Source organism: Drosophila miranda, chromosome 3 (genome assembly GCF_003369915.1).
Source record: "Drosophila miranda strain MSH22 chromosome 3, D.miranda_PacBio2.1, whole genome shotgun sequence".
Lineage (NCBI taxonomy): Eukaryota > Metazoa > Arthropoda > Insecta > Diptera > Drosophilidae > Drosophila > Drosophila miranda.
Genome location: NC_046676.1, coordinates 22,705,721 through 22,720,779, shown reverse-complemented (window position 1 = coordinate 22,720,779; position 15,059 = coordinate 22,705,721). Strand labels below are relative to the sequence as shown.

The following is a 15,059-nucleotide window of genomic DNA, read 5'->3' as shown; positions in this document are numbered from 1 at the left end:
ACGCCTTGTAAATCCACAAGAGAGCCACTAGCCATTCGGCTACGCTAAGCTAAATCTAAAATTTATTTTACTTCATTTCGCACCAGCTATGTACGTACACAAATCGCCAAGCAAATCGCTCTTTTGATAACACAACGCTTAAGTTCAACTCATTGATAAGCTTTTGCTTGTTCTCTCTCTCGAGCTAGTTCTCGCTCACTCTCCTTTCTGATTTTGGCGAATGAATAAGCTTTTTGCGACCGTCTATTTATTTTATATATTTCATAACTCAAACAAAACTGTGTGCATGTGTGAGCTCGTTCCATCCTCCCTATGCATAGGTGAGTGCGCGTGTGCCGTCGACTATCCCCATCCACGTGTTCCAGACGAGTTTGCTGCTCTCCACCGCTCGAGCTCTCCGCAACGCGTGTTCGCTCTTTCTCTCCCTCGATTAGCTTTTCATGTGCTTTGGGGCTCCAGTGCTGCTCTCCAGCCGGCGAAGTTGCTGTTGTGCAAAGGTTTTTAATACCCCGTTTTATTCGGTTTAAAGCTCTCCCATCGAACGGTCGTGCTTCTGTGCCTCTGTGCCTTGCTCCGGTCTGTCGCCCGCCCATTGATCGCCTCGCCTCGTACGCCGCCAGGTACCGGACCCGACCTGAGTCGTTTCATTCGGGCAACCAAATCAGTGTCGTACGCAAAGCGCACACGCAAAAAAAAGCGGAGGTCCGTAGTCACCCTCCCCTTCCTCGGTCTGCCGACACGATCAGCGTTTGTAGGTAATTAAAATTTATATAGTTTCCGTTTCCCCGCTCACACATACACAAAATTGTGCAAGTGCGAAAATAATAAAACCGTTTCGGCAAAACACAATCCAAATTCAAATTCAAATCAAATTCAAAACCAAAAACTCGCAAGCTATTAAGATACTTTCGTTCCACAATTTACGGGTCTAAATTGTTTGCGCTGCGCTCTGTTTGATGCTGCTGATTTTTAGTTGTATTTCGGTTGTTTTTGCTTTCATTGTCATCTCTCTCTGGCCCGGCACACTGAGAGTGTTTGGTGCTCTCTGCAGCTTTCGTTGTATTTCTTCCGTTTCATTTCTGATCATTTTGTATGTTCCTCTTTCTCCCTGTCTGTTGTGTATCTTTTTTAATGGCGGCTGCGACACATTCTGATTGCAGACGCAGAAGCAGTCGCAGTCGGTTCTGAGCGATCTCTCGAGAGAAGATCTTCTTCAGTCGTACGGCAGTGCAAATCAAAAGACGCTCGGGACTCGTGTTGGAGGACAGAACTCTTCTTCTCTCCTCAGTGCCCAAAAAGTGCAAAGCAACGAACAAAAGACAGGCAAACGGTGAAAAAGGAATTTAGACAAAAACATACGAGTTCCGTACCGCAGATATACAATCGCATATCTGATCAAACAAAAGTGCTTTCAATACCTCCTATATACATATAAATAAAATATCCAAGAAGTGCTCGACAGTTTTGCATGCGTGTGGTTCTTGGACCGAAGGCCAGCTCAAACTCAGACCCTGATAAGGTCCCGGCATTGTCCGCGAATGTGAGTGTCGGTGTCGGTGTGAGTGCTTGAGCCCGTGTTTATCGCTGGTGCACGGTGAAATGCTGATAATAGTCCCCAAGGGACGGGACGCAATCGAGGTTGCTTCCAGTCTTGGAATTACTCGGGGGATTTAATCGTGGGGGCATTCCCCTCGATGTAAAAAGGCCAGAGTTCGGGGCTTTTCGAACTGAAACAAGTTGCTCGTCGAATCGTTTAATTTTAACTTTTTTTTATTACCTCTCTTTGTTTTACATTTGCGGTTTATTTTGTGGCAAACTTGACCCTATTTCCCAACATTTTCGAGTTATATAATTGCCAAAAAGCGAAAGAGAAATAAAAGGCCGCGAGATGAGCAGACCTGTAATAAAACGGTTACTTTTTTAACCCCTGGGTACGGGTTCGGGTACGGGTACGGGCACTTAAACCGATCTCAGCGATTGCAAACTTATGTACGACGAGACCGGACAGACAGACAAACAGGCACACGCATTCATGTGAAATCCCAGCTCTATATGAGTAGTTCGAGTAGCAACCCCAACCCCAACACCCTCGGGGCCCCTGTCTACCTACCTATGTATCTACCTATACGTGTACCAATGTACCTCTCTACCTACCCTATACAGCGACGAGCCGCCACTCGAACTCGAACCTGGCGAGCTTTCTGTGCCGTGTCGTGCAATTCGGAATCGTTTACGTAAAACAATTGGAAACCGCAAGCGTCGCGTCTGATGCTTGTTGAATCATCCAGATACGGATAGCTATCTTTCTGAAAGATATTCTTTCTGAAATTTCACTTTTCCCTGTTTGTGTTTGTGGTCAAAATTCGATTGTTTACTCATGTCAGCCATATTAGCCCCACAGGGTGGGCGCACTGCAAGTCCATTTATTTCGCAGTGTGAATCATTTTAGCCAGAAATATTATTAGTTCGAATTGCCGCTTGTCAAGTAAAAAAGAAACACAGAAACAAATTCACACAAGTCATGCAGCGTCACCACCTAATGAGAGTATCAATCTTCTTTGACTTGGGCAGAGCCAGAGCCAGAGACGATAGACACTGCGAAGGTGGATCTTCCGCTTGAGCTATAAACTTCAGCTCTTACGTAACACTTCCCCAACCCCAACTCCAACTCCAGCTACAGATACAGCTCTAACTCGAGAGGCCCACTCGCAGCTCGAAGGTGCTAATTTCCAGCACATAATTCACAGATGTGTGCGAGTGCAAACTCTATACTGTTTTTCATGCCATTTCCGAGCATCGGTTTTATGGCCAACAAAACTGGGGTCTGAGCGAAAAGCTCTCCACAAAATGGTTAGTGGGTGCCATCTAATATCGTGTGTATCTGCGGGTGGCTCTCTCTAGAAAAAAAAACTTATCTCTACTCTGAGGTTCGCCAATTTCACTTCTCGATAACCTACACAGACGGAATGTTCTTTTGAGCAACATTTCCGGAATTCTATGTAAATATTGTTTCCTTATCAACGTTCCAGTTCCTCCAAGATTGAAGAGTTTTCATTCCAAAAGCATACGAAATTAGCAATGTGTGAAGGGAGTTCGGTTTTCTGGTCAATTGATTCGAATTCAGATTTATTGCCTCTAAAATATTTCGCTATTTTTGGATCTCTGATTAAATATTTGGCGCCCAATGTCTGGTAAACTGTCTTTCGTAAACTAAATGAAATGAAATTCCCTCGAATGTTGCCCGTCTTATCAATTTTAAGACTTTTCAAAATTATACAAATTTGCTTATCAGAAACGAACGAATGCTGTTTCTTTGAAGTTCTGGTCGGTCTCAAGTTCACTAATGCTTAAATGCTCCCTTGTTTGCTTTCCCCTTGGGTTCATTGTGTGATTTGGCGCCTACCGTCTGAGGTTTCGATTTTCAAACTCTCCTACGTTTCGCCTCCGCCCCCCTCCGCCCACAGCAATTTGAGAGTGACGAGGCGTCATCGTCATTGTGGCATTGCATCGGCGAGCTGCCAGTGCCGCCTAGAGCTTTGGCGTGCACTTCATGGTCCCATTTTTGGTGGATGTGTCAACCTTGTCCCCATTAGATACAGAAGTTTTGGTATTTTTTGTATATTTTTTGTGACGGGGATGAGCAACAAATGTGTGTTTCGATAAGGCAAAACAAGCTGTTATCGAGCCACAATCAAAACATTATCATTGGGCAACAGCAACACCAGAGTGGGGGTAAATGGGAAATGCCTCGGCATTGGAGTGCATTCGAACACTCAGAGTTGGGCAGAGCCAGAGCTAGAGCCAGAGCGACAGTAACGATCTAACGAAAACGCAAATGAGTCCCAGAAATCCAAGAGCTCAAGTGCACATGACTGTGTGGCGTTGGGGACAGTGTTTTCGTCGCTGTTCGTTTTTATTGTTGTTGTTGGGTTCTATCTATAATTAACAAATGTCGGGCGATAAGATAAGCCGCCCGCCCCAGAGATTGTGTGAAAAGCTCTACGAATGTTGTCACAGCTGGAAAAGGGAATTCGGAAACCCGGAGGGAGAGGGTAGCGAATATGAACGCACATAGGGGGACTTCTCTAGGGAATCTATGACGCAGACTGGACCAGAGCTTATTGTTTACCACGTGGTTGGGTGCGAGAGGAATTTCCGATTTGTAAACATTTCAAAGATTGTTTTTCTTTTCGGCGTAGAATTCAAGTTCAAAAGCGAAGAGATCTGCTTCATCCCGATCTCTATGGCAGGTGGCAACAGATGCCGCAGCTACAGTGCGGCAGGCAGCTGCCAGCCGACTCGATTGGGTCATCAATGGGAGCTCATTTAAATATGCTCAGCCATCAAACGTTGACCTCGTCTGGCTTTCGATGCTGCTGACTATATTAGAAGCATTGTCATATGAGTAAGCGACTCCACTCCACACCATTCCACACCACCAATTCCATTCACAATCGACAGCCACACTTCTGTGGGAGTCCACGGATTACGTGACAATATTTTCGGTCACGTCTGATGCATAGCAATCAGCTAAAGCTAAAGCCACAGGTTGTTGGCTCTTTGCAACTGTTTTTTCTGCCGCCAAAGGCCTCGGAAAACAACGCCCTGAGAAACGCTGAGTGGTTTTTATTATTTTCTAATAAGAATGTTGATTATTCTGCTAATTTGATATTTGATTATGGGTATTTATAGAGAAAATATGGCATACAATTCTTCGGCTGCACTTGAGGATAGATTTTCATCCGAAAGTCTGTTGACCCTGGAACAGGTTTCAGATTTATTTTCATTTGATTTTCATTTCCTTTTCTCTGGAGACTTTTTTTTTGGGCGCCACATGATCGAAACTTTCACACTTCTTTTTGATTGTCGGCAATTAAGATTAGCTGACGATGGAAATTAATAACAAAAGGCACTGCAGCTGCAGCAGCAGTCAAAACAGCAACAACGGTCATGCCACATGCATCCCGAGGAATGACAGACGACTGACTGTGTCTCTGAGGCAAAGTTCGTTAAAAATGGATTTAGTCGGGCCGACAATTAAAACTTTAATTACGCGCAATTAAAATCAAAGCCAGCAAATAATTGCCAGCTAAATAGAAACTCTTTATGCAAGTCACCTGAGTGGCTGCCTCTCAATGTCTTCCAAAGCCCCTCCGTGATCCGTCCTCCGTGCTCCGTGCTCCGTGTGCACTCTCGAATCAGTGACATTAACTTCCCGTTTTATCTGTTTCTTGCAGCTCTCTGCTCTGCGCAGCCTGAACCGAGAGGATCGCCCGTATGCATGTCTTATAGGTAGGTAAATCAAGGCCCGAATTGAGTTGTATAAACACGAGATTGGCATTCGTTCCTCCAAGATCAAGAGCGGGAGGCCTTTTCGCTTTTTCGGCTGCTCTGAGAGGTCTCTGAGACTCAGACAGGGAGGAACTGGAACTGAGACCGAAACCGAGACCGAGACTGGAGACAGAGTCGAGTCTCATTCAGCGCCGTCATCATCACGAAGCAAACCAGTCCAGTCTTTGGGGATTTGCTGTTGCTTTTGGCTTTTCGCTTAAGCTGTCTGTGGGTGCCGGCCGGCCGGCTTTTGCCTGGCTCTGCTAACTGGCCTAGCCGTTTTTGGCTCTAAAAATAAAGCAACAAGTGGTCATAACTGTCAAATGCCGCTCGAACGCTGTCCCGCTCTCTCGCCCTCTTCACCTCTCTGCTCTATAGTATCTGCTGCTCCATCTTCTGTGTGCCAGTGGCAATGGCCAAGATGACGATGCCGATGCCGATGTCGGGGCCACTTAAATGGTCCGACAAACGTGCGTGCTCTTAACGTGTCAACTGCCAAACGAAGCCATGAAAAACGGCTATAAGATCATGCGATCTCCGTATGCATCCCATCCCCATGCCGCACCACAGCTAACCGCAGGCTAATTTGTCCAGAGGAGTGTCCCAGGCACATGAACCTCTCTGATGTGGGCCCAAGTGGTCATCTGGCCTTCTGTGCAATAGCCATTGGGAATGCGAATGCGAATGGGAATTCGAATGTGAATGGGTCGGGTCTCTGTCTATAATTACACTGCAACTACATGCATAGGTCCTCCTCCTGCAATGGCTCTGGGGTAGGTCAGCATATGCTCTTGAACTGAAGCCTCTTCTCGATTACACCAGACAACAGGGATTTACAGACCTTGTTTTTTCTTTGTGATGTCATCTTTTTTATAGTGTTTAAGACCAAAATATATATAACGTTAAATTGATATGACATCATTCGGTTAAGTTGAGATAATTGAATCACTCTTCGGTGACCGAAACACCTTTGGCGGGGAATGGGCATTGAGAAATTCTGGGAATTCCATTTGCGAAATTCATAAACAAAATTTTGGAAATACGGGCTCATTAAATGCCTCTGCCTGTACATCTGCGCAAAGATGCCAAAGATTCCTCTTAAGCTCGATCATCGTCCCATTTAAATGGTGAATTTTGCTCCACACTAAACTTGAATCCGCGCTGTGCAGTGTACATACATAAGTGCACAACAGAGTGACGAGGGGAATGCATTTCGCAGGTGCAGATTGGCAAATAATTTCACGCAAGTGTCTCTCCGCCCCCCGTCACCCGCCTACCGGCATCGTCTCCGTTGGCATCTCTGGCATGTCGTAAAAATGTTCTCCGGCTAGACACAAAATTGTTTGGATTAAAGACTAAATTGCCCCCCGGTTTCGTCCCCAAGAGAATCGCTCAATCGATAGATCTTTCAATTGATATTTTATGGAGCGGCACCCGTGATTTATTGTACATTTTGAATGTGCATTTTCAATTCACCTCCGACTGTGTGGTAAGGTGATTTGTATGCATTTTCGATTTCGATTTCAGACTCTGTTTAATCGGAAATATTCGTAGAATGCAATTTGCCGTGGGATCTTGAGGGGCAAGGGGAAGGTCGAGCGGGGTGCTTACTTCATCCACAGCGCCGAGAAAGTAACCCACTCAAATGAGTTAATTTGGTCAAACCGTATCTGTATCAACGAGTATCTAGTATCTACGAGTGTTGAAGTCCAACTTTGGTTGTCAATTGCATCATCAGAGGCCGAAACTGAAACCGAAACTGAAGCATTTGTAGTTCTCTCAGTCTCCCCAAAGCGTTCTGCACAGTCTGGATCGTTTTTTGCCAATTAACGAGAGTGTGTATCTGTGTATCTCTCGGTAGCCTCTACACGTAACATTGTAGCTCGGGTTTAGCTAATTATGGCTACGTGGCGCGATGCCCCCGCTGATCCACACTCATCTGATCAGATCTGAACTGTTCTGATCTGATCTGATGTGATCTAAGGAAAACGTGTTGTTGATAAACCTCCAACAATTCCAAGGCATTGATCGGCTAGGCTCTGACTAAATTAACGTGCTTCTAATTGAATGCCATGCCAGAAAAGTTCAATGAAAAGTCAGTCCGAGTGTCATTCGAGTCATTCGCGTCAGCCGAGTATTTCCTACCTGCTAAGTGGATAACAACTTGCCACAGATCATTCCTCAGAACAGTATCAATTAAAAGCTAATCACTAAACTTTTCTCGATCGGCGCCAATCAGAACAAACGATCAGTCAGCACTTGCTGTGGGCAAAGTATCCGATTCGGGACTAAGATACACATATATCGTAATATGTACATATGTGTGGTACACACGAGTGTATTTCCCCTACTGATCTCATCTCATGTTTATTGTCGCACCTCTCTGGCTCTGGCAAAAACAACAAAATTTATGGGGACTGGCGTTTGCCACTAACATTCGTTGCTATCCAAATCAAGTCCATCAGCAAATCTGTCTGTATCTTTGGCCTATCTCTTTGTGGCAATGACAAAATCTTAGGTTTTTCGTCTCGCCAATAAATGTTGGACCATGCGGATCATCAGGCATAGGCGTGGGTGTGATATTGTGATATTTGCATAGATTGCAAGCGGAAATGGCAAAGAGTAGAAACAACAAATGAGAATATACGTACATATGTATATTTGTGGCAGCCTTTCTCTTTCTGTGTTTATTTTCAGAATCGCCTGCATTCCCCGACGTGTTGGAAGCCAATTGAGAGGGAGAGTTTTGCCGCTGAAAGCAAACGCGAGTGTCAAGATTATTTTGGGTCTCTAAATACTCGTATCGGATCGGGTACTCGAATCCTCCCTGTCAGCAAACACTTCTGGCCGCCAGCCCAGACAAGGGGAGACAGAGATCATGGGAGGAGGCAGAGACAGCGGCATTCGTAGGTCAAGTTCAAGTGTAAATCGTGCGTCGCAGTGCTAGGAGCTATAGAAGGCAGTTCCCAGATCAAGTTCTGCCCGTTCTGTGTGGCGTATACGTTATGGGGAGTCTCCGAGGGGGGGTTTCATTGGTTATTATCTGGTACATTGACTCTACATTTTATATGTTTCTCGGCGGTATTTTTTGTTCCCGCTTTTGCCCAACCACGTTTTGCATAATTCGCATAATTTAAGCTTACTCTCTGCACTTTTCTTCCCCCTCTTCTTTACGGTTTTTATTTTTGATTTTGGCTTTTTTTTCGGCTACCACTCGCTACTCATATTTTGGTTATGTATGGCCCCGGTGATTGGTTTTCTCTCTTTTCGTGGAAATCAATTAAACACTTGCCGCGGTAGTCAAACGGGGCAGCGGGAAGGGGAAAGAGTTTTTCAGGTTACGCTTAAATTTAGGCTCATTTGCAGTTGATTGAACAGTGGAATGGCAAAATACTTAAACGGCAGTTTATTGGTAGCGCTCAGAGTATGTTATGTGGGTCATTATATGGAACTGAACTGCAGTGTCTGTCAGTTTTGTTCAGTTGTCGGAGTCGCACAGAAATTAGAATATATGCTAATTTACCTTCCGCCCGCCGCTTGCCGCTTGCCGCAGGCCGCATGTGCCGCCCAGTGCCGCCTGTGCCGCTTCTTTGTCTATGACGATCGCCTTGAATGAACATTCTGAATACTGTGAATGGCCAAGACTGAGAGCTGTGGTGGCCAAATCCGAATCCATCCATTGATTGATATAGAGATTGAGTCACAAGCTAAAGTTAGACGTCATCTCTGGCTTTGGCGGTTTTTTCGCGTTTTTTCAGAGTTTTTCAGAGTTTTGTTGTCTTAATGCGGTCACCACACCACATTAGCGTTCGCCGCGACTCCGCTCAGTTTTTTCTTCAACAGGTAAAATAGCCGCACAGCCGAATCACCTGATGTTTTAATTGTCTGGCGTCATCAGTTTTTTGTTTCTTTATTTTGAGTTCGAAAGAGAAAATACTCGTATGAAGAAATATTGTGAGTTTTTAGAATGGTTTCTGCCAGAAGTTAAAAACTTAGAATGTTTTCTGCACACAACATCTGGGTCTTGTGATTGACAAAACTCTGGATGGTTGCACTCATTTGAATCCAGAGATACGATACTCATAATTGCATATTGTATGTACTCGTAAATCTCGTAAATCTAGTGGGGCCACTCTATGCGCATTTATTTGGCCAAACAAAAGGCTAAACAAACAAATCTCATTCCACGAGTACTCAGTACGTATTACATATATTTTATTGTGTGTGCACAATGCTCTTGCGAATTGAAATGTATAAAAAAGATTTGCACAATTCTAAAAATATGTATACAATAAGTATATATGTACATAAATAACAATTTATTTTGCAAGCGATCTCGCAGCATGACGTGATTTAATTTTTCCCTTTCTTTCGTTTCGTTTCGTTTCGATTTTATTTATTTTTTTCGTTTGGGATTTTTCTGTTTTTGGGAGAGAACGAGTTGGATGGAGGCGATAGCGATATTTCCAGCGGAACTTGAAATACAGAAACTCGAGATTGTTCTCCGCCTCTGGTATCTGGTCTCTCTACCCCTCCCTTTCTCTTTCTCTTTCTCTTTCTCTTTCCCTTCCTCTGGTTGTCTCAGTCAAGGTTGAGCATTTGTCATCGTTTAAGATTTTAGCGGTTGTCTGGCGCTGATTTCTTTCAATTTGCAAACGGTTTTAAGTTTTTTTTTTCGTTTTCTGTGCCATCAAGTGGCATTTGCTGAATACTTTCAACCCCATCGGCATCGCCATCGCCATCGCCATCCCCCGCCTTTCGCTTCTCTCCCTTCCCCTCTGTGTGCCTGTTCTAATTTCAGTTTCCTGTCGCCCCAGCTTCAAAGGGTATGGTATGGTCGGATGAGAGGCAGGAGGCAGGAGGCGGGGACTGCTACTAGAGGCAATTAAGTCAAAGCCCGTGATCGAATTATGATAGCGGAGAAGATCATCTCTAGATCGAGTTGCAGATTTTGGCCAAATGCAATTAACCGCATTTAGATTGCATTTGGCTGCGGCAAGCAGCACCAGCAGCAGGAGCAGGTGGCAGCTGCAAATTACCAATTCACCAATTGACAGATTTTGATAGATGCCCGGCCCCCTCTCGGCCCGGTGAAAGTTCCACGTATGAGGCCCCAGTCGCTGTCCCATTCCCAGTCCCAGTCCAAGTCCCGGCAATTTGTCAACACCGAAGCCAAATGCAGAGAGCCAGAGCCACAGTCAGGCCATTTGAAGAAGACATTTGTGAGTTGTGGCTGTTTGGTTGCAGCTTAACCAAAAGCAAGTGACACAATTTGGCTGAAGACCACTTTTCATGCGTCCGAGAGCCGTTTACGGATGAGTGGCCGGCATAATGACACTGACCTTGGGGCGCAAAAGATTCCAGGGGAGATTTATTTTTGCATGTGCCCCTGTGACGCCTCATTTCCAGTTGGCATTTCGTGCCTCACCCAGGGGGCAGCATCAGGGCGAGAAGGGTGCAGCCGGAGGGCCGGGGGAGAGCAGCAGCGAATGCGAATGCCTCAATTACTCGCCCAGCAGTGGCTGCAGCTGCTGATTTCATGCCTCTGCATATTTATGAAGAACAAAAACCCTGCTCGGATTTGCTGCCTCATCGAACCGAAGGTTGCGCCAACCCAAGGGGCAACTGAACTGCCAGCGCAGGAAGCCCCGGAGAGAGACACGTGTACAACCCTTCGTCGCAGATCCCCAGATCCGAACCCAGAACCGTCCTCCCGCCCTGCTCCAGGGACAGATCTGCCGGCTCTGATTTCAGCTCTCGAACGACATGCAAATGCAACGAATGCTGCAACTGTTGAATAATTCAAGTGCGCCGCCCCAACCCGCCCCCTCGTTGCACCGTTGCCGATCGCCAATTGCAAATTGAGATGGGGGCCGTCTTCTATTTAGATCCCATCAGACAGATGCCCAGACAAGGCATCTTCGCCGGTGGTGTATCCGTGTATCTGATGATTAGGATTAGACAGTCTGAGTATCTCTGTGTATCTCTATTGTTCCCGCTCTATCTACCCCGCTTCACGTTCCCCGCTCCACATTCAATTTTCCATGTTCCACGACGCGACACTTTTTGCGGTCAAAGACGGACGCATACAGATGAGCCGGGCTTATCATTGGGCAGGGGATGTGGATGGGGATCGGGTCCAGAGCGAGCGCCAGTTGCACTTAAATTGCATCCACGAGACAGCCGTCAATCAGTTTGCGTTGTCTCCGGACAATAATAAATGGCACAAGCGGCACTCGCTCGCACGGGCCAGGCAGTCCTCAAAGATGAAGATTAAAAGTGAGCCGCTGCACTGCACTGCTCTGCTCTGCCCTGATCCGATCCGATCTGATCCGCTCCGATTACGAGTGCAGCTGAAGACCCCGCAGCCTTAACCTCTCGTACCGCCCTGATCGGACAGATTAATCATCTGTCGACGACTATCAGCCAGAGATTCACTTTAAGCCCTGACTCATTTCTATCACAACTGATTTGCGTGGGTTGTGTGGGTTTTGTTTTCTTTGCTGGGTCAGGTGCCTTGCTGATGTCACGGAGCTGCCAAAACTGGAATAGGAAATAGAGGGTGAAGTATTAATTACCCTTCGGGCAGAGATAACGTCCAATTCTAGGGTTTGAACAGGCGGCGATAACCACATCTAACATCGATAACGACTGTCGATGGGGTTGCAAGAAAGAGAAGGAGTGCGGAGAGACCAGAAAGAAGACGAAATTTAGAAATCGAGGAGTAGGGTATGACGCAACCAGTGACGAAGACAGGTTGCCAGGCAGAGATAACCGATTCCGATCGCTGCGATCAAACTACGTTACTTTCCGTTCAAAGGTGTTGCCGTTTGGGTTTGTCAAAAAGAGCTCCGCCCCTGCTCCCTATATATACCATATATATATACATATATAGAGAGAGAAAGTACCTCCTCGCAGATATATATTGTATGATCGGTTTGTAATACAATTTCTGCTTAAGTGAATCAATTCTAGAACGAAATTTTCTAAGATACTAAAATCTCAATTATTTTCCGATTTCTTCCAGATAAGACATCCAGCAACAAAGTAGAAGGAAGGAAGACTCACTGCCATACCCCACATACCCCCAATAACAGGCACAGAAATGGAGCGCTCGACAGCTCTGTCCGCCTTGATGGCCCTGCTCCTGATTGTGGCCGCTGCAGCCACGCCCACACCTGCCGCCCACTGCCCGGAGGACTGCAGTTGTTCTCTGTCGCAGTACACGCACAAACCACTGTACCATCTCAAGTGCAACAGCACCAAGGGCCTGCTGCTGGCCGAGGGGCCGATCCACTCGTCGATACCCATGCATTCCATCGACCTATCCTACCTGGGGCTGACCCGCTTCGGCCACGTGCTGGACAAGCTGCCGGATCTCACATCCGTGGACCTGTCGCACAACGAGCTCCACGAGCTCGGTCACCTGAGCAAGCGGATCAAGAAGCTCAACCTGAAGCACAACCGCCTGACCTCCGCCAAGCTGGTGAAGCTGCCGCTGAACCTGCAGATTCTGAACCTGCAGCACAACGGCATCACGAACCTGCCCATCGAAATCACCCACCTGCAGCACCTGCAGCAGCTGGAGATCGGTCACAACGACATCAACTGCTCGTGCAAGACCTTGGAGGTGCGAAACTGGCTGCAGGAGCGTCACGTCTACATGGAGCACCCCGTGGTCTGCAGCCACCCGGTGGAGGTGAAGGGAAAGTCCTGGTTGCAGCTGAAGCAGTCGGATATCTGCCAGAAGGAGGGTCGCGGATGGTTCACCCCAGAGGCCGACGAGAATGAGCTGATGATGGGTGACCAGCCGGCGGCCGCCTCCGGTGAGCACGAGGAGGAGGAGGAGGAGGAATTGGGCAAGGACTTCCTGCCCTTTGATGGGAAGACGAAGACCCAGAGCAAGCCCAAGAAGGTGGCTCGTTCCCCACAGGAGCCACTGCCCGGTGACGAAGTCGAAGGCTCCGGCGACCTGAGCGAGACCAACATGGAACTCTCCCTGCCCGAGGAGGCGGCCGTGGAAGTACCTCTTTCCGACACCACCGCCGCGCCAATTGTGGAGCACATTGTGAACGACGAGGAGGAAGAGGACAACGAGGGCTCCGGCAGTGGTGGAGGCATTCTCATTATGCCAGCCATAGCCAACATTCCCATTGGCTCGGACGACGACCAGGAAGAGGGACATCCCGATGACAACGATAACGATATCGACAACCAACCCATAGAGACGCCCGTAACTCCGGACATCTTCAAGAACTCGGGTATCGGCATTTTCGAGGGTTCGGAGGGCGAACAGGAGCCCGTGCAGGAGGGAGTGATTGTGCCGGTGGTACAGACCAAACTGGATACGGAAACCCGACACCAGGAGGTGGTCACCGACGGACCCATCGATGACAGCACGAAATCCGCGGACATTCAGACTGCCCAAGTAAAGGACGACAGCAACGCCATTTACTACCTGCTAGCCGTGATCGGCCTGGTGGTGGTTGGACTGATCCTCTTTGTGGCCATCAAGCGCTGCAAGTACGACAGTAACGTGGCTGCTCGCGACGCCGAGGCTCAGCGCCAGACGGAGCTCCTCGACATGGACAAGAAGAACCTGGGCAAGCCGTTGACCAAGAACGGGCATGGCCTCGAGCACTCACCGCTCATCGGGGAGAAGACCAAGCTGGACGAGGCGCAGATAGTCAAAAAGCCGTACGACAACGGCGACGCCAAGGACGGAGCCAATCAACAGCCGCTTCTTAACGGCAACGGCTCGGCCAACGGAGCCGCCAAGGAGGTGCCCAGCATCAATGAGCCTGCCCCACACGAGTACTACCCCATAACACCCCGTTACCCCACTCCACAGTCACCACGCGCCTCCAAATACGCCCAGCACCCACAGGGCGGCAGCGGAACCGGATCTCCTGATGAGCAGAACAACAACGAGCCGGATAGCACTTTCCTGCCATCCTCGCCCAAATCGGGCCGCTACTCTCCGGTCTACTCGCCCGAGACGGGTCGCGTGAAGATCAAGCTGACGGAGACGCCTAAGCCCAAGACTCCGATGTTGGTCACCCGCAGCAAGTCCAATGCCGGGGACATTATCAGTACCCCCGTGCGGCCCGTCGTCCCCACACATCAGGTGCAGCTTACCGTCAACGGCAATGGTGTGGGACACTGACGGGCTCCGTCAGAGCCAGATCCAGAGCCAGCCATCGACTCTTCAGAAGAACAGCAACAGAAACAACAACAGAAAAACTATTCGATTAAGGCCCCGCTCCCCTCTTAAATGTAACCAGAAGAAGTAGTGCTAGCCATAAGTAAATTAATTAATTAATTAATTAAGCATAAATCTAGTTTAATACCAAAGTTAAACGATATATATTTAATGTAAATTGCTACCTAGAAGCGAGATCAGATCTACGGAAACAGAACATCTTCGAAACGCTTTCGACTGTGCCGCGCCGCTAACCCCAGCATCAGCATGTGATGTACACACCCATACTGTACTTTTATATCTACAAAAACCAAACTATATATTGTAAAATATTTAAGCTTCATTCTCCTTGTGTGAAATTATAACGAGTTAATTCATTAAATGTGAGCGACTTTTCAATCCAAATTAGACCATCTTTTCATTTCTAGAACGTTGAAAATTGGGAAGCAAGTAATGTAGTGTGGTGCCAATAGCGCCGTGCCATTTCTGGCCATTTAAATTTGATAAGCAATAATCGACTCGCAAC

At 47.4% G+C, this 15,059-nt stretch overlaps 1 protein-coding gene across 3 annotated transcripts; it reads left to right on the top strand.

Moving 5' to 3' along the window:
- The first annotated feature begins 502 nt into the window (after positions 1–502).
- On the top strand, positions 503–14,938 carry LOC108160516 (protein windpipe). 3 transcript variants are annotated; one of them, XM_033391424.1, is made up of 3 exons: positions 503–751; positions 5,238–5,292; positions 12,359–14,938. In XM_033391424.1, the coding sequence occupies exon 3, from the start codon at positions 12,437–12,439 to the stop codon at positions 14,495–14,497; it is 2,061 nt and encodes a 686-aa protein (XP_033247315.1). In that variant the 5' UTR covers positions 503–751; positions 5,238–5,292; positions 12,359–12,436; the 3' UTR covers positions 14,498–14,938. The 3 variants fall into 3 exon arrangements, with proteins under 3 accessions (XP_033247315.1, XP_017150055.1, XP_017150056.1); XM_017294566.2 differs by having other exon boundaries at positions 503–755; XM_017294567.2 differs by lacking the exon at positions 503–751 and adding an exon at positions 1,361–1,540.
- The last annotated feature ends 121 nt before the right edge of the window (positions 14,939–15,059 follow it).